Genomic DNA, 18,381 nt, shown 5'->3' with positions numbered 1-18,381 from the left:
CGCATTGGCTCTACGTCCGTTCCTAGTCTTCTTTCGTTTAGCCTTTGCATCAAGCCATGTCCGGGGCTCCACGTTATAATATAGCCGGTCCCTCGTTCCTGTTCTCCAGCATGTCCTGCTTTCGCTCTCGCTTCCCCTTCTCTTGACTGATTGTCCGTCATGTCGCGCCCTACGGTCAGCATCGACCGCTTGACGCCTCGCCGGGCCACGGCCGAGCCCCGCGAGTCCATGAACTGCAAGTCGTGTCGAAAGCGAAAGGTATTCCTGTCACTAAGATAGTGGAGAGTGCGCGCTAATCGTCAGATCAAATGCAATCGCCTCCGCCCCAGCTGCGAAGCCTGCAAGGTCTTCCAATGTGCCTGTATTTACGGTACAAAAACTGCCCGAATTCCAGCCAGCGAAGGCGACCTGATTCTGGTCTGGGCTAATGATGGATTGCAGACGCTGTTCCTAAAAAGCGAGGCCCGAAAACAGATGTGCTCGAGGCGCTGCTGAAACGGGTCGACGGGCTCGAGAAACGCCTGCAGGATGATACCCATCCACTCTCGCCCTCGTCACCTGTGAAGCCTGATTTGCCGCAGCTTGCACATCCCCATCCAAACTCTCATTCTCATTCTCATTCGCATGCGCATCCTCCGGCTGCTGCGTTTTCCTTTGCACCGCCGCCGCCGCCGGTTTCTTCGTATGCGCATCCCCAGCCCGGTCGCATGCCGGATGCGATGCTGGATGCGTACTTTGCGCGACTGCATGGGAAGCCGTTTTTTATTCTGGATGAGGCGTCGACCCGCCAGCGCCACCAGAATGGCCAGTTGCCGGCGTATTTGTCTATGGCTATTTATGCTTTGACGCTACGGTACGCCTCTTTTTTGATCGGTCTCTAGGCCGGTGGCTAATGGCTAATCGAGCAGGTACACGACGGCGAATCCCCCGCCAGGGAGTTTGGAGTACGCCCGCCAGGCCCGGCGGATGATTGATATCGACCAACCCTCGATCGAGAATCTCCAGACGCTGCTGCTGCTGTCGCAGACATTCTATGCGTACGGCTGCGGGAAGAAGGCCTACATGACTCTAGGTACGCTCAGTCCTACAACAACCGGTGGTGCGCGAGCTGACCAGGTAGGAAACGCGGTATCGATGGTGCTCGCTCTGGACCTGTATCGAGAACTGCCACCCTCCCATCCGGCGCTCCCGCAGGAACGCGAGATGCGCCGCCGCCTGTTCTGGTCTGTCTACGTGATGGACCGGTTCCTGGCCTGCGGGTCGAAGCGCCCGTGTCTTATCGCCGACCACTCTATCGTTGTGCGCTTGCCGGCGTCTCACTCTTCGGGTGCTGACCCTGGAGATTTGTTTAACCCGGTCGGCCCTAATATCCCGTATTCGGCTGACCGCCGCAAAACTGCCGGGTCTTGTTCCGCGCTTCTTGTCGATATCTCGCGGATCCTCGGTGTCACGCACCGCTATCTCGCCGCGGGAGGCGTCAAGGGCGACTCGCACTTCCCATGGCACGCCCTCTCCAATCTCTCCAAGATCCGGCAGGAACTTGACCTTTGGGCCGCCGGTACACATGAGCTCTTCGCGTCCATAGAAGCCCTCTTCGGCCATCCAGAAAGCACCCTCCTCCTCCTCTCAAAGCTCATCTACCACCTCGTCCACTGCCTTCTCTACCGCCCATTCCTCCCAATAGACCTCGCCGAGCTCCGCGGCTCAGGCCAGCACCAGAGCTGGCAAATCGAAGCTACAACCTTGTGCTTCTCGCACGCCAATGCCATCGCCGAGCTCGTCGAGCTCGCCCGGCATGCACCGCGCATCGAGTGGCCTGATCTTGTGGCCTATTGTCTTACCGTCGCAGGCACAGTACACATCCACGGCGTGCACTACCACGGCCACCGCGACGGGGAGGTCTTTGCATCCAGTCCGGACTTTTTGACGAGAGAAATGCACCAGCTCGCATGGCTGCGACAGTCGTGGATGGGCGTGCAGCATCATCGTGATCTCCTCACTACACTATCCACCTGCCATGCGGATCTTGTTCGAACGCTTGCAGCACGACCAGTGAGGTTCGCGCCGGTCTTCCATCTCGAAGACTTTCTCGATCGGTATCCTGGTATTGTTGTCGATGGAAGCCATGTGCGGCTTGTTGATGATGAGCAGTACGTTACCTCTTCTCTCTCTTTCACCCTTACCTTGGAACTTAACAATGCTAATAACGATATTAGAATCGACCTCGATCCCCAACTCCTCTACGCGCCGACTCTCCCCTCTCAACCAAACGGCATCACGCACCAGTCTCACGCGCGCCACCCATCTACCTCGCCGGCCTCGCTCTCCTTCTCACCATCTTCAACATGGCCCGATATCCCTACGGACCCAGAACTACTCAACCACCCCGCCGCAGGGGCAGGAGCCGCAGGCCCATCAAATATCTTCTCGCCATCCCTCACCACAGCAACACACATCCACCTCAATCAAACACAACCCCAACCCCAACTCCAAACACAGTCCCAGACCCAGTCGCAGTCGCAACCACATCCACAACCACACCCACAATCCCAGATCCAATACGCAACATTCCCCTTCGAATCAACCCCCGTCCCCGTCGAGTCCCCAGAGTCGCAGCCCTCGTCCGGCGCTGGCGCTGGACAAAGCACGAGCACAGGAGCGGGGGCGGCGGCCGCGAACGAAGAAAAAGACCCGTTCCTGAGTCTGCTTGAACAGATTGCCGAGAACGAGCACAGCCAGGGCGGGCCGAGTGAGTTGGATTTCTTTTTGGAGGGCCTGGATGAGAAGGCTTGATTTGCTTATGAATGAATGGTATACCTTTTTTTTTTTTTTATTTATTTATTTATGATATGATTTCCATTTGCAGTTGGCACTGCATGTGGGTAGGCCTGGGTAGGGTTGCCTTGCGCGGGATGCGTCGGGATGAGATATGATTTGATATGATATGATATAGATATGAGAGGCTGCTAGCCAGCCCATCGGGACGGAAACGGGGTGGTCATCTGTTAGTATATAGTCTAGTAGATAGGTGTGTTTTCGTATGGCGTGTTCTTGTCTTTGTGCTGTTATTGTTCTTTCTGCGTATATACCCTGACGTCATGACAATCTACAATGGAGTTATATACATCCGACTTGGCCGGCCGGCGTCGCATGATATATAATCAGCAATCATCCAACACCCACTCATTCTCCTGGTAAACATCTACATAGAAAAAGAAAGAAAGAAAATGACTGCAATCGAGGAAATAATCCCGCTTTACCTGGCAGACAGGATCTCCCTCGACTCCGCCGTCCAATCCGGTATGTATCTATCTCTCTGCACCATCTACGCTTATATAGCTTTTAGCCATTCCAAGAATAAGTCGATACTAACCAGAAAGCAAAAAAACAACAGCATCCCAAACCCCCAGAATACCCCTCCTCCTCACAGCCCTAAAAGAAAGCAGATCCCTCCCGCGCTCAATAGACACAGACCCAACAACACCAACACCCGACCTCCCCTCCCCATCGCAAGACAAACTCCTCCAGCTCATCCGGGCCCTTGATTCTCGCGCGCGCGCCCAAGATCGCGATAGCGGGATTGCACTGGATGACTCGATTAGCACTTCCGGGTACGGATTTGGTTCGGAGGCTGAGGAGCAGTATAATGCGCTCCATATATTCACGAACGAGGCTGTTCGAGACTTTGCGGCTTATTTCTTGCATGCTGGCTATGATTCTGCTCCCTCACCAACCTCCACGCGTAGACAGAGCCATGGCGGCACCAAACGATCCATTCGGTCTGCGCTATTCCGCTCGCGGAGCGAGACGAGATATTCACGTTCCGATGCAAATGACAATGACAATGGCAATGGCAATGCCGATGCTGATATCGATACCTTCGCCGATGAACACGCAGAACCCGGCACCGACGTGCCAATACCCTCAGGTTCAGGTTCAGGTCCAGGTTCAAATCTAGGCCACCGCCGCCGCAGAAGCAGCGGGGTAGAGAAACATCTATACAACCTCGTCTCGTTCCTGGCGTTCCTGACGAAAGAGAAACTCCTGTTGTATCCTAATGTCGGGGAGCGCGTGGCTGTCGAGATGGTTTCTGAGACGCTGTATCACCCGCCATCGCATTCGCATTCGCATTCGCGCTCGCCCTCTCGCTCGTCCTCTCACTCGTACTCGCAGTCTTGGCCTGGAAACCAGAACTGGAACCGGAATCGAAATCGGTCACATACTGTTCCACAATCCGCGGGTTTCGATTCAAAGGGGAAAGGAAAAGGAAGAGGACGAGAAGAGACTGTGGCAGTGGCTGTGAGCCATGAGCCGTGGTTCGGGTTTGTTTCAGCGACTGGGCCTGGGAATGAAGTGAGCATTACAGCTGCTGCGCAGTGGTTAATTATCATGGGGGAGGAGCTGTACCAGCGGGCGCGGATGGAGAGGAGGGAGAGGAGGGCGAGGCTTAAGTCTAGGTCTAAGGGGAGAGCTGAGGTAGAGGCGGCAGGAGAAGGAGAAGGAGAAGGAGGGGATGTGTGGACGCGGCTGAGTGAAGTTGTTGGGCGGGAGTGGCAGACGTGGACGAGCAGGTTGCAGTTTCTGTCGCTGCGTGAGGACCTGGGCATTTCGGCGCGCGAGCACGCAGCGGAAGCAGCCGCTGTGATGAGGAGGGTTTATGATTATAAGTAGTTTATGTTCATATTCCTCGAGTGTTGTATATTTTTGTTGATGCGAGCTGTACTATGTATTATGGTCTAGCACGAAGGTCTATACCCAAGAATATGCTATATTAAATGTAAGTTACGAAAACTTCACGCCCTTGGTCGGATCCCACGTCTGTGGATGGCTCTGCTGCTGCGTCCCCGAACTGCTAGGGCCAAACCGTATCCCCATTTCAGGAGACCACATTCCCGGCGTCACCTGCGGGACTCCGCGGGTCGGCTGCGGTGCCGTTAATGGTTCCCGGAGTTGAGGCTGTGACTGTGGAATTACCTGGGGCTGAGGTTGGATTGGAGGCTGGACTGGTTGGTGCTGGACAGGCTGCGGTGCCTGTCGGATGGGTGAGATATTGAGAGATGCCATGGCTGCGACGCTGGAAATGTCCCTATATCAAAGTTAGCACGGCTCGAGAACGACGAGGTAAGGGTACTTACTGCTCAAGCTGACTAGCTTCCATCCTCCGCTTGTGCACGAATGCCTTGGCATCATCTCTAAACCGGCCAACTATCTTAGCGAGATCGTTGTAGAACTTCCGACCGACCTCGATATTGGAAATAATCTCTTTATACTTCAGGTACCCGTTCTCCAACTCCTGAAGGGCTTTCTCACGCTCTCTAGTTGACGCATCTCCAGTGTGTGCCCGCGTGAAAGCACGATTCGCCTCGCGGACCTGTGCAGCGATTTGATCTTGATCATGCTGCTCTTTGGCAACCATCTGTAGGTCGACGTCGTAATCGCGGAGTCTGGATTCGAAGAGGTCTTCGAATTGACTTGCTTGGATGACCTGCATTGGGAACTCACGCTCCAACCGCGCGGCCTCTCGAACCAAGGCCGAGCTGATATCGTCTGTCCGAGCCTTGTCTTTGACAGTCTGTGACTTGCGCTTCCGACGACTTTCTAGCCGGTTTACTTCGCTAATGCAACCGCGGAGTCGGCTGACCTCGCGCTCGACTTCGGGAGGTATTGTCGCGCGCCGACTACTGGGAACAAAGGCTTCAAGGTCACGGTTTGTGCCGGTTAGAACGCGGAATACAGATTCGGAGTCTTGGAGCTTCTGCTCGACGAGGTTGTCGCTGCTCTGAGCGGAGGAGAAGTAGCCTTCAATTTCTTGGCAGCTTGTATATAACTTCGGCGCTGCGGTGTCGGACGACTCGCGGGACCACCGGTCTGTGCCGAACTTTCGTCTATATGCGTCGTCCTCCTCTTTCTCAGCTGTGAGCAGCTCGACACCTTCCTTGTAGACTGCTCTGTCGTTGGACTTCACATTGGCAATGTCCTGGAGGGACTTGCGGAGCCGATATAGTCCGTCCTGCTGCCGCATCTCTTCTGCGTGGGAGACTAATGTCGGAGGAAGACCGAGAGGCTTTTCCAGTGCCTGAAGCGAACCGGGTAGATTGAGCGAGGATAGTAGACTAAAGGAGTTAGCAAGGCCCAGATGTCGTTGAGATTATGGGACATACTCGCGTAGCTTGTCAGTCATAGTCTCCAACTCCCCAATAATTTGCTCATTGACAAGGCGATCTCTCCGATCCGAGTAGATGCTCGCCGCAATGTGAACAGCATATGGCACCAACTTCGAGAACAACGGCTGGCCCAAAGGCCCCTTGTCTCCTAGCAACGAGATTGCATCCGTAACTTGCGAGGGCGCTTTCGACGCAACCATACTTGCCCGATCAATAAGCTTCAGCTCCGACTTGGGCGGCACCGCATGGAGGTAAATCATATCATTGTCCTTCTCAGCCCGCTTCAGATCCTCCGACACTCGATTCTTCAACCCCTGCAAATCACCCAAAACAGTCCGATTAATCCACCTGCTCTCCTTGAGCGCCTCATTCACACAAGCCACTGCATCCCGCAGCCGCGCCACTTCCTCTCCGTATTTGCGCTTCTCAAGACAATCCAGCGACTGGCGGTATTGCGCCGCCGCAGCAAAATGATGCTGCTTCGCGGTCATATGGTGGATCCATTCCGGACTAATCGCATTCGACTTGACGGCGTGGTCGCACCCATCCGCGTAAAAGTCGGATACTTTCCCCGCGAGTCTCGCGATCGACGCATCCTTCAGCCCGTCTTTGACTGCCTTCTGCCAGAAACATTCCTGGGCCTGGGCGAGTAGTAATTCTTCGAGACTTTGTAGTGTCATCTCGTCCATGTCCTCCGGCGGAGCTGAACGCATGTCAGGGACAATGTCTGTACGTAAATGCGCGAGTATCCCAGCGGCCTGGCAGAAATAGTTGCACGCCTGCTTGAGGCCATCGGACGTTGTACGGTTTACGGAGAACGCGAGCTGAGAGTAGAGTGCGGCAAGGTTGAAGGTAATGTTTGCGAGTTCGAAGCGAATATTATTCTGCGAGACTGCCCCGTATGTTAGCCTTGCAAGAACATCCCGAAGAGAAAGATGGAGAAGGGAAGAAATACTTGGCCGACTGGTATTGAACCCAAAAGCAGGATACCAGGGGAACTCAACCCCGACCTACACGTCATGTCAAGTCAATCCAACAAGCTCACTCGAACCGAATCGAATAGGGCGGACGTACATCAACAGGGAATTTCCCTCCAAGCCATTTGAGTTGCGCCGCGTAGGTGATTAACCGGCTGATTCCACTAATGTGAGGCTCCTGAACGTTTACGGCTTCGCTTCGGAGTCGGTCGATGATCTGGAGGTCATCTGCGAACATATCCGGCCGCTGGTCATATTTGGAGGAAATGTATTGTGTGAGGGCAGTTGAGAGCGAGACGGCGTGCGATTGGCGGAAAGGGATCTGGAGGATGTTTCTGTATTTGTTAATGTAGCCCTTTTCTTGAAGAATGTGTGAAGGCAGCGTACGAGGTCATTTTGGCGGTGCGCGGTGCTGCGCTTTGAGGTTGAGAATGTTGTTGATGTGAAAAGTGTCCCGCAGGCTGCCCCCACGGCAACCAAGATGACGTGGTGGTGCCTTAGGCAGCAATGATTGCATACGAAACACTACAAATCAACGGCAATAATTGCTTACTAGATTGAAATTTGTGTTTAGTATGTATTACTATGTTCAGATAATATAATACTGTTACGCCTGGACGCCACCAATACTAATTGAAATCCATCAGCCATCCAGCTCGTTGATGCGCATCTTAATATATTCGAAGATGCTGAGCAGAATCATGTTGTTTACTCCAGTGCGGATCAAAATAATCGACAGTCCTTTATACATGCTGGACCGTGCAACAGCGGCGGAAGCTTCGCCGACTTCCTTCGTCTTTCCGAGAAGCACACTCTGCGCGCGCGTCTTGCGGGTGTCAAGCGGATACGTCTGTCATCGTCAGTACTCTGAAATTTGAGCTTTCGGAGTTTCCTAGTATACTGACGCAAAACCAAGGTACGGTGCTGCAGATTGCACCGGCAATCATGGGTGCACCAAACGGAGACTTATCCGGCCCGAGCTCCCTGGCTGCAACCTGCTTGACCGTTTCATAGACCGCAAAATACAGGCCGGACCCAACGGTGTCCCGCATCGCATGGAGGTAGAATCCCGTGTACAAACCTCTGAACCCGTACCGCTGTACAATCTGCTTGATCGCTTGGACGGTTCCGAGACGGGGCTTGCGGCGCAATGAGTGATCTCGCACAGCATCTGGGGAAGCTTGGGCACGATTTGATACTAGCACAGATGTCTGGACGACGTTCTTGGCCAGTTCAAAAGGACCTATGCCGTTAGAACTCGCCAAATTATAAGAAAAAGATAACAGATAAAACCTACAAGCAAGTGGAGAGGTTATCGCCCCAGCAATGAATCCCGCGGTGATGAAGGTAAAAATTGTTGAGACAGTGGGGGCGCTGCCAGGTTTGTTGTATATGGCCAGAGGAGATTGACCGGTTATTCCCTCGATAAAGTCGGATATGCGATGTTTAGCAGAATTGTAGGTAGTAAAGTTCACAACCCGGACTGCCGTGACGCTGGCAAGAGGAGGCAGAGCACCTGTTCCGGTCAGTTTTGTTCGGAATTGCAAGGGTAAAAACAGACGCACCAGCAACAAAGCCACGGGGACCTTCCGTTCTCCAGAGATATCGAACACATTGGAATACATTCTGGAAGTTGTGCCTAGTCAAGTCAGCGACGCGCGGGGGAAAAAAACGACGTCGCCAGAAACATACGTTTGCATGCGAGTTTTGACATTCTCGAGAGGGGTCTGCGCAATTAGCAAGTGTTCCACGGATTCAGAGTTCTGCCTGGGACGTACCACAGCTAGAGTAGCACAGACGGTAGAAGTTCCAGAGGCTACCTGGGTCTTGTACCTCTTGAGTAGTCTATTTCGTGTAGTTTCATCCATAGTCCAGTTATTTCCCGCTGGCATTATTGTAGGTGCAGGAGATGGTTGTGAAGGAGGGGTAAAGGGAGCATGTTCAGAGTGTTTGTTGTCAGTCATCCCGCTATGTATCCCATTGGGGGCAGTGAGCTGTTTGTTCAAGTCGCTTAGTCGTTGTATATCTGGATATGTCTAGGTGAACCAATTCACTCTCGGCAAAGTAGGCTGGGGAACCCTATGGAACGCAAAGCGGCCTCTCAAGGTGTGAGCAGACCGTTCAGCGTCCCACAATTGTCCATCAAGAAACCTTTTCCAGTGCAGTGCCCAGTATCCAGTTCTTCTACTCTTCCTTCCGAGAAAGAAGAAAAAGGGAGTCAATCGGGCTTAATAGGACCATGCGCTATCTCCGGCGGGACGGATATACACTGGTTGAATTCGGACCGCAGACGGGGACAGCTAGGCATTTGGAAGCCGGATGTTAGCATGGGAACAGTTCTTCTTCTGGCACAGTTAGGGAGACGTACAGAGAGGCCACCACGCTGGGTACAGTCCAAGTTCAATGAAGAACAGTGGAATAGGGTGGACGGGTGAACTCAAGCGAAGCTCCTCGTCCACCAGAATTGGGCTAGTAATCGGGCGCTCCACAGACTGCGAGCGCAGCCACTCACAGCCCTTTGGCCTTGTCTTGATCGGTCTTAGCGCACCTGTGACGTCGTTGTGAAGCACTCCGTCCAACCTTTGCATACGGACTACGTCTCAATATTATGCATATACTCCGAATCTAGGGTAACAGCTCCAAGCGTCTAACCGACGCTAGACCTTGATGCCTGAGTTGCTGATGTTGTGTTCTTCGTTCTTGGGAGATCGCTAAGTAGAGGGACAATGATCTATCAAGCAAACAAACGCCCTAGCCGAAAGAGGACTAGAGTGGCGAGGAGCCACAAGTCGGACCAATCCAGACCGTTGAGCTTGAGCTTACCCCGCCAACTCTTGTGCAGAGTCGAGCTTGTTGAAGCGAGCCAAAGAGATACAATCCGTTATTCATGATAAGAAAGATCCCTGACCGATAAAACACTGGAGCTGTCTGAAGGGGTTGCAAGTGCCAGTTGCGGAGTTGATTGAGAGTTATTACAGGGTTTTACCTTGATATACAGACGCTAGCGTGCATTTGGCTAGTCGTGCAGGTGATTGCCTGATTAGGAGGAAGCTTGTCCCGCATGTGAAAGTCTGCCCAGATGCCTGCTTTGTGTGGCTGAACGTCGAAAGTCCAGACTGCAGTCAAAAGGCAGATTCCACGGCTTATACTCCATACTTTCCACGTCGTGGTTGCCACAAAATGGTGTCGTAACCAAACATATTTTGCTCAGGGCCCTCAAACCTGTTTGCAAGCCTTGTCAATCTATCGTGGGTGGTTGATAGTTACCCCGAGAGCCAATGCCGGAGGTGGACAGCAACCATTTTACTCCGTATTGATATTCCGTCCCGAATCTGGCTTCGCTCGTTGAGCATCAACTGAGTTCGCCTTTGAGTGTCAACTCTCAGTGCCGATATCCGTGCAGCATGCCAGTGAGTGGCCTCTCCGTTGATCCTCGGGCCGTCTCCCGGCTCAAATTCTGTGCCAGCCGTGGCGGCTTCACGACTTCACATGGCCACAGTAGCGTGCAGGTTCCCTGACATACACGGATAACAGATCAATGACCGCTCCGTGCCCCAACCCGATGCAAACCAGATGTGAAGAACTGGAGCAGTCTGAAGACTGGTTTTCTCGCCTTGTCATATGAGGGAAGCTAAACCGCTTTCGGCATCCCATATATCCTCGGGACCTCGGTCGCGGCATCCCCGCAAGTTTGGCCTCTCCGCAACAAAGCCACGGCCGCTGCTATCCACATGCTCTCCTGAACCACATTTAAAAAGCTGGTCCTTGACCTTCACCCGATATTCTTGCTGGATACTCATTGCGCCTGAGATTATCCTTCGTACATCATTATATTTCATTCAAAATGGGCAAGAAACCAGCAGCTCCCGCCTACGTCCTTGGCGTTGGCATGACCAAGTTCATCAAGCCCCGAGGCAAGGTCGACTACAATGAGCTCGGATTCGAGGCCGGTGTCAAGGCCATGTTGGACGCTAAGATCAACTACGACGAGGTTGACCAGGGTGTTGCTTGCTACGTCTACGGTGACAGCACTTGCGGACAGCGTGTGTTCTACCAATTTGGTCTGACCCAAATTCCCGTCTACAACGTCAACAACAACTGTTCGACCGGCTCAACTGGTCTTGCGATGGCTCGTACCCTCGTCTCCCACGGCGCGGCCGACTGCGTTCTCGTTGTTGGCTTCGAAAAGATGAGCCCCGGATCTCTGCAGTCGGTCTACAACGACCGCGCCAACCCCACCGGCCTGTTCGGTATGATGATGGCTGAGACTCGCGGTGTCACCAACGCCCCCGGTGCCGCTCAGATGTTCGGCAACGCGGGTCGCGAATACAGTGAAAAGTAAGTTTCTTGGTGTCGCCTCAAAGACCAAGCTGACTAAAGTAGGTACGGCGCCAAACCCGAACACTTTGCTGAAATCGCCCGTGTAAACCACGAACACTCCAAGCGCAACCCATACTCCCAGTTCCAGGATGAATACACTCTTGAGCAGGTTTTGAAGTCTCCGATGATCCACGAGCCTCTCACCAAGCTTCAGTGCTGCCCTACATCCGACGGTGCCGCCGCAGCCGTTGTAGTCTCTCAGGAGTTCTTGGACGCTCGACCCCAACTTAAGGACCAGGCTGTTCTCATTGCCGGTCAACAGCTTGCGACGGATAACAACACTGTGTACAACAAGAGCTCCATTGACCTTATGGGATTCGGTATGTCGCGTGGTGCATGCCGCGCTGCCGTTGCCGAAGCCGGTGTGAACGTCAAAGACATCAAAGTCTGCGAGCTGCACGATTGCTTTTCGGCCAACGAGATGATCACAATTGATGCCCTGGAGCTCAGCGAACCCGGCAAGGCGCATGAAATGGTCGCCAAGGGTGACATTACTTATGGCGGCAAGATGGTTATCAACCCATCGGGAGGTCTTATTTCGAAGGGCCACCCACTCGGCGCAACCGGTCTGGCACAATGTACAGAACTTGTCTGGCACCTGCGTGGATGGGCCAACAACCGCTTGGTTCCGGGTACCGACTCCTGCCTGCAGCATAACCTTGGTCTAGGTGGTGCCGTTGTTGTGACCGTCTACAAACGCGCGGACGGCAAGGTTGCCCAGGTCGTGCCATCAGCAGATGTCGCAAGGATTACCGGTCTCGGCTACAACCCTGCCGTCGAGGCCAAGGGCTTCACGGCCGAGCAGGCCAAGCTGGTTCTCAGCAAGACCGCGTCCGATTCATGGGCGTTGGCTGACGCACAAGAGAGGGTTATCGCTCGTTTCTAGTTTCCATGTTGATGTATATACCTTATGACTGTACAATCTAGCGACCAGAATGTTAGACTCCAAAATGATATGAGTGCTGACTACCGAGTAGCATTTCGACTAACTATAGACAACACTTTCCTCGGTAGTCTCTGGCGCAGAAGGCAGGCCTCGGCGCGGCTAAACAAGTTGCCGGTATATGATGACTCAGCCCGCACCCCCTCAACAAATTCCGCGCGACAAAATCTTCCCTCTCTTCCTTTTCCTTTTCCTTTCTTCATACATATCCAGGTCTCCAACATACCCTTGTTGATGGACAGTCCATTCCATCGAGAAATTATAGAACGGGACCGAGAGTGACCTGCTCATTCTAATCCCATCGCCTGCCACCAGCACGAGGTTCTTGGGTTCGCTTTTGAGCATACACGCAATTCGCGCAACCTTTCAGTTGATCGTCATTAACATGCCAGCAACCTTCCTAGTTATGGCTGGGACTGCAAAAAATATCTCAACGTCAAGTCGACAGGAGGGACAAAGGGATTAATGTGTCCCTGTCCTCCTTGCGCTCTCAACTAATAGCGCAATGAACGATCATCCGTTTGAACATCCTTATATAGACCGATCATACTAACACAGCACTATTCAGTTATGAATGGCATCTTCGAAGTCTCGTTCGTCAATCCTATGATATTCGAGGTCAAAAGTCGTGCCGACAATGATCCGAAGCTGAATACATTCTCTTCACTCCCTCGTGTTGCGGCCGCTGTCAATATCGAATGGCGTGGTTCGTGTCAATTAGAAGGAGGCACATTCCTAATGCTTATCCCAACCAGCCTTTGAGTATGTAGTTGCGCAATCAACGTGTGGAATGTTTCCTTCCTCTCCAAATCTCGAACGTCTGAGACTGGCACTGCTTTAGGTTCTGTAGGCTTGTATCCCTTGCTTTGGCGCAATGCCACCCGTTCTCCACAGATCCTGGTCCCTTGCACCTCGAAGCACACAATTGGACGCTGGTTTACTTCCGGATAGGATCCCTGGAGGTGACGCTCGGTGTCTGGGTTGGCTTGTTCGTGGCTTCGTGCCCTGGTGTGGCATATTCTCCGCCGCGTCACGAATGGTTTATCCATAACTGCGAAAGCTTGCGTATGCTTCCCGACGCCAGCTCGCCTGTCCAGCGAATATAAATCACCAGTTCTATCCTGCTTCGAGCTTGAGCGCTTCAGTTCATCCGACATCTACGATTTCCATCCAACCCAACAGCCAACCAACCAACCAACCAAAGCCAATCCTTCAAGATGAAGCTTACTGCCGCCATAGCCCTCAACCTGGCCGTCCTCGCCGTCGCGGCACCAGCAGCCACCAATGTCAAGCGCCAAGGTGGCAGCCCTGTCGACGTATGTCCCTGCTCACCCTCCTTGCCAAAGCCCAGGAACAAAGGCTAACATTGCTCTTTTAGGGCATCATGGACTTGCTGAACATCGGGCAGCAAGACAGCAGCAGCAGCAGCACAGCCTCCGGCCCTAAGCCTACGCCCACCATGACCCCCAACTCAAACATGAACTTCCCCGGCGAAAAACCCACTGAGGTCCAACAACACGCCGCCGCGTCCTCTGCCGTCATTAAGCCGACCGAGTCATCACACTTCCACGTCTCGGTTGCTGCCACCTCGTCTGTGAGCGTCTCTGACGCTACCGCTACCCCCTCAGCTACTCCTACTCCCTCCCCCGCTGCGACTGCGAAGCCGGACTCCAACCCTATTTCGAATATTCCTGTCGTTGGTCCGGCGTTGGCGGGTCTTCTCGGCCTCTAGATTAACTCGCTGTGTATTTGAGTTAGGGTCCGGTTGATTTTGGTTTTTGGTGTTGTTTGGGTCTGGATTTCTCGTTTTCTTCTTCTCTTGCCTCATGTGTTGGTTGTGAGGTTTTTGGATGTGATACGATACTGGGATCCTGAGTGTTGTATTAGATAGTTAATGCTAGCTTAGATATCAATGATGAAACGTTATTACTAGACATGCAAAAACCAACGCTCAGACGTACACTTCGCCGTCTATCTTCATGTACACTATCGAGCTACGCAGTGAATAGAGACAGATTAATTGAAGAAAAGTAAGTCCTTGTGTTCTCATTTTGCATAGCTAAGGAAGGTCTATTTGTATGTCGACATCTCAACGCTAGTAACAAGCAAGACTTTTGTGCAACCAATATGTTGGTGCCTGTCGTGATGCAAATGGTGAATAGTGTGGAAACGTCTCTACAAAGTCAGCTTGAAAAGAGTGCATGAGTTCTCATTAAACGCAGCTATGTAAGGCCTATCTATACCTTCATATTCCAACGCTAAGATCAAGCGAGCTTTCCTTGTGTGACCCTATATTGAATGCTTCGGTGAATGTCGCGACACCTTGCCACATTGACATTGATATGGGAAGTGAAGAACCGCCCCTTCACCGAGACCATCAATGTCGACAAATAGGCCGCCTTGTCACTTTGATGGAAAGTTCTCTACTTAATCGACTTGGAAAGAAGTGCATGGATTCTCATTGAACATCTCTATGGGAGGCCTATTTATACCCCTATATGGCTACGCCAGTAATCAGCGAGCCTTTCTCTGTGTAACTCTATGGCGAAGCCTTCTTTGAAGGTGTAAACGGCGAATTGTCGACCTTGCCAATTCGACATTGATGTAAGTGGTGAAGTTCCCGCCTTCACTGGGATCGTCAATGTCGACACACCCCCTCAAGGGGGAAATTTTCAACCGTCTGTGAAGCCATTTGGTCATTCAGTAGCTAGTCTGTATAGGCGTAGCCTGGCGTTCTAATTGTTAACGTCGCGTATTCCGACCGCTTTGACAAATTGGATGAATTTTGCCTTGCTCAGCGCTTTGGTGAGCCCATCCGCTATTTGGTGATCTGTCTGGATATAGGAAAGGAGTAATAAGCCCTTCTGAATCGATGGTGCTGATGGTGAAGATACGTCGGTACAATTTCACGAGAGATCAATTGCTTCGGCTTTAAACAGCTGTTCTGAAATGTCTTTCCGCAAGGAGGTCAATAAGACGTGTTTGGAATACAGGCCACGCCATAAAGAACAAGGTAGTGACCAAAGGAAAGTGTTTTCAGCTCAGTACCTCCGTAAAGCATAGAGACTGTGTCTGGTATACGGGGCTCGCAGATGCTGGAGATAAAATAAATGATATAGCAGCAGTGTTCTCGCAGAGGCGCTGTCCTTCGAGCCTGATAGTGCAGAGCATCTGTCTTCGGTCTCGACATTGATATTCGCCGCGATAGTGCATCCCTCGTCTTGCAAAGGCCCGAACATCTCTGTTCTCCGCAATTTTGCAGCCGTCAATGCAGATCTTATAGGTATAAAGTCGCAGTGAGACAAAAAGGTACGAGCGAACAATCGACTGTTAGGCAGCGGAGATGGAGTGGGTTCGGTTAGCGATAATAGACCAGGTATCCCAGAGATACAGAGTTAGTCCCCTGTAATATAATAAAAACAAAGGCATATTAGTTAACAATTTCATGAATTTATCGTACGCCATTGTGTCGTGGACTTTGACTGTTTGCCAACTTCGCTGCTAGAAGCCCTAATCTTGCGGTTAATGCGTGAATTCAGTAAACAGCCCCATGTTCACAACAATCTGTCTCAGTATATCAAGTGCAATTGTTGGGATGTTTGGTGACTGCCTAGTAGGCGATGAAATTCGCCTATTCCCTGACCGGTAAAGCCGAGGAATGTTTTGGTGTGCCGGGCATTTTGAGCCCTGGTTCGTAGACGATAGAGAAAGCCATAAGAAAACGGACATGGTCCGGCGTGAAATACCACGCTGGGAAGAGAGATTGCTCTGATGACTGTCTGCTAAGACCTTCATATTCGTCAAGGGTTTGTAATTCGTCGCGATCTCTTTCTCGGCTCTTCTATCGCTGTTTGATACAGGGCTTCTAGAACCGCACGTCCGAGACCCTACCACCGAGTCCACGTTCTATTATTGGAATTTGCTGACCCAAATGAGGTGAAGTTGAGCACAGGTGCTGGACTGGAGTAATATATTAATGAAAGATGAAGTGACGGAAGTTTTGGTATTGGCTCAGCGAACTCGTTACAACAGAACAAGTGAATCCCTTGCCATGGTTCGCTCTTTTGCACCTGTTGATTCTCGGAGGTGTCCTTGAGGTTTCGACTTCGATCCTGCGGGCTTGTGTGGTATGCCGGCAAGCTTTTAGGGCTATCGGGTGCGGCAACAGATGGGAGCATTGCTAAAATTGATGGTTTGATGCATCGGTCGAATATCGGACTCTATTGGTAAAGCCAATCCAAGGCCCACGCAGCTTCGAACATGGGTTGATATGGCTGGGTATATATCCATCGTTGGGAATTGAAGTCGCGGCCGATAATGTGTCAACTTCCTTGATGTTGATATAAGAAAAGCCATTCACTCCAATGGCCATTGTGCTGGCCCGTTACGCTCGTGTCATAACCAGGTAAACTCAGTCACATGGCTGCGAAGTGAAGCAGTTTGCACAGGCAAACGGTCAACTGTCAAGTTCCATGTCTGGGTTAGATTCTCAGGAGAGGATCGCTGCTCGACACTTTCGGCATCATAAATGTACCTAGACCCCATGGCGTCCTTCAGCCACTCCTCGAGTGGGATTTCATGGTTCCGGTTGGCCTCGGGTCCAAGCATGACTCCCCAGTTCCGATTCCACCTGTGTGGTTAGCATCGTAGAGCACCGGACGTCCCAATAAAGCCATTTCAGGAGCCTCGCCGCGCAATCTCCTCTCAAGGCTAGAAATTCACGCGCACTTCTTAAACGGTCAGCCTAGTGGTCGCCGCGAGAGTCCTTCGATACGGTATTACCGCATTGATTTGCATAGTTGAAGCTTTCCAAATTACGTCGTCCACGGCGCAGAAGGAGACGGAGTTGTCTCTGAGGTGAACTCGGATCGGCTGTATGGGCCAAAGAGAATGAAGCAGTTTGGGCCGAAGAATGGTTTGTTGTTAAACTTGAGGCTTGTTCAACATTCGCCCTCGTCCATTCACTACCCGTACAGACCTTGTGAAGTAGGCTGCCTTGGTTCTCAGACAGTATCTCCAGGTCCAGGCCTTGCATTAGGTTTCCCGCAATAGCCTTGGGTGCCAGAGGGGTGATTTCTGACGGACCAAGTCCAAGAAGGAACCTGATGACCCTGGTGCTTTAGACCAAAAAGCAATGCACAGCTGGTGGCTAGCCAGCTATCTCCAACGGTAGCTTTTGTAGCCATTGTGTTTTGCCATAGTGTCGACAGAAAATATAGCGTTATTGGTTGACTCGCTGACAGACATCCCTGTCGAGTTTTCGCGTCGTCCATGAAGGCTCTTCTCAAGGATCAGCCTGAGCTGACTTATGTATAATCTATCTGTTCCCGTCAATAGTGTGTTTTGAACGTGCTGTCTGATCAAATGTCGTTGGCCTTCGGTGGGTTTTGTGCATGTTTTCGTACAAACATGATGGTGTCCTCGACGCACTGGAGCCATGCCGAATTCGGCACTTGCACAAGGGCTAATCTGCTTGTATTCGGTGGTATAGTATGCAGTGTCGCAAGCTTCAATTCCACCTGCGTTTAGAGTGAAATGTGCCGTATAGTTGAGTCGGTTCTTTCCTGAGGAGGAGTGTGAGGGTGCCGTTGTATACTCCACAGGTCGTATAATTTCACTTTCGCTTGTAATGGACCTTGCGGCAGTTTCTCGTGTCCATCCAATCGCCCCAAAGAGTAAACCCCGACCAGTTCAACTCTTTCACGCCCTCCGTTTGAGCTGTAGATCCAAGGACCCAGTTCATGCTCGGAAGCTAGAGCAACTTCATTGGTGTTGATGCCTAGTCCCGGAATTCTCACTCTTCGCCAAATGCATAATAGACCAGCCAAGTTTGTATCGAATGGTCGCCAACAAAGCGCTTTTCGAAGCTAATACTAGGCACTTGAATGCGTTGGAAGGCACCAGTTGGTTATATAGC

The 18,381-nt window shown here is 51.9% G+C and overlaps 7 protein-coding genes across 7 annotated transcripts; 4 read left to right on the top strand and 3 right to left on the bottom strand.

Moving 5' to 3' along the window:
- The first annotated feature begins 1 nt into the window (after nucleotide 1).
- Nucleotides 2-3,269, top strand: ASPSYDRAFT_51176 (transcription factor domain-containing protein). Its single transcript, XM_040848239.1, has 6 exons — nucleotides 2-258; nucleotides 304-370; nucleotides 442-853; nucleotides 909-1,072; nucleotides 1,121-2,150; nucleotides 2,217-3,269. The coding sequence occupies exons 1-6, from the start codon at nucleotides 160-162 to the stop codon at nucleotides 2,791-2,793; spliced, it is 2,349 nt and encodes a 782-aa protein (XP_040696880.1). The 5' UTR covers nucleotides 2-159; the 3' UTR covers nucleotides 2,794-3,269.
- ASPSYDRAFT_541348 (uncharacterized protein) lies at nucleotides 2,991-5,076 on the top strand. Its single transcript, XM_040848798.1, has 2 exons — nucleotides 2,991-3,300; nucleotides 3,395-5,076. Exons 1-2 carry the CDS (start codon nucleotides 3,228-3,230, stop codon nucleotides 4,669-4,671), a joined length of 1,350 nt encoding a protein of 449 aa, XP_040696879.1. The 5' UTR covers nucleotides 2,991-3,227; the 3' UTR covers nucleotides 4,672-5,076.
- ASPSYDRAFT_62270 (putative pH signal transduction protein PalA) lies at nucleotides 4,783-7,536 on the bottom strand (the record flags this gene model as incomplete). The annotated part of the gene is made up of 6 exons (XM_040850099.1): nucleotides 4,783-5,086; nucleotides 5,136-6,113; nucleotides 6,162-7,056; nucleotides 7,120-7,174; nucleotides 7,239-7,476; nucleotides 7,529-7,536. The coding sequence occupies 6 exons, from the start codon at nucleotides 7,534-7,536 to the stop codon at nucleotides 4,783-4,785; spliced, it is 2,478 nt and encodes an 825-aa protein (XP_040696878.1).
- Nucleotides 7,537-7,784: 248 nt separating this feature from the next.
- ASPSYDRAFT_163330 (putative mitochondrial carrier protein) lies at nucleotides 7,785-9,033 on the bottom strand (the record flags this gene model as incomplete). The annotated part of the gene is made up of 6 exons (XM_040843155.1): nucleotides 7,785-7,991; nucleotides 8,047-8,384; nucleotides 8,439-8,657; nucleotides 8,707-8,780; nucleotides 8,834-8,868; nucleotides 8,920-9,033. 6 exons carry the CDS (start codon nucleotides 9,031-9,033, stop codon nucleotides 7,785-7,787), a joined length of 987 nt encoding a protein of 328 aa, XP_040696877.1.
- A 1,952-nt stretch (nucleotides 9,034-10,985) lies between these two features.
- On the top strand, nucleotides 10,986-12,407 carry ASPSYDRAFT_36631 (putative sterol carrier protein; the record flags this gene model as incomplete). Its single annotated transcript, XM_040845450.1, has 2 exons — nucleotides 10,986-11,479; nucleotides 11,525-12,407. The coding sequence occupies 2 exons, from the start codon at nucleotides 10,986-10,988 to the stop codon at nucleotides 12,405-12,407; spliced, it is 1,377 nt and encodes a 458-aa protein (XP_040696876.1).
- Nucleotides 12,408-13,681: 1,274 nt separating this feature from the next.
- ASPSYDRAFT_94903 (uncharacterized protein) lies at nucleotides 13,682-14,196 on the top strand (the record flags this gene model as incomplete). The annotated part of the gene is made up of 2 exons (XM_040853044.1): nucleotides 13,682-13,780; nucleotides 13,843-14,196. The coding sequence occupies 2 exons, from the start codon at nucleotides 13,682-13,684 to the stop codon at nucleotides 14,194-14,196; spliced, it is 453 nt and encodes a 150-aa protein (XP_040696875.1).
- Nucleotides 14,197-14,946: 750 nt separating this feature from the next.
- Nucleotides 14,947-15,380, bottom strand: ASPSYDRAFT_51170 (uncharacterized protein). The gene has a single exon (XM_040848238.1). It carries the CDS (start codon nucleotides 15,162-15,164, stop codon nucleotides 14,979-14,981), a length of 186 nt encoding a protein of 61 aa, XP_040696874.1. The 5' UTR covers nucleotides 15,165-15,380; the 3' UTR covers nucleotides 14,947-14,978.
- Nucleotides 15,381-18,381: the final 3,001 nt, after the last annotated feature.

Source organism: Aspergillus sydowii, assembly GCF_001890705.1.
Source record: "Aspergillus sydowii CBS 593.65 unplaced genomic scaffold ASPSYscaffold_17, whole genome shotgun sequence".
Classification (NCBI taxonomy): domain Eukaryota; kingdom Fungi; phylum Ascomycota; class Eurotiomycetes; order Eurotiales; family Aspergillaceae; genus Aspergillus; species Aspergillus sydowii.
Note: the sequence above shows the minus strand (reverse complement) of the source record. Positions and strands in the feature narration are given on the sequence as shown.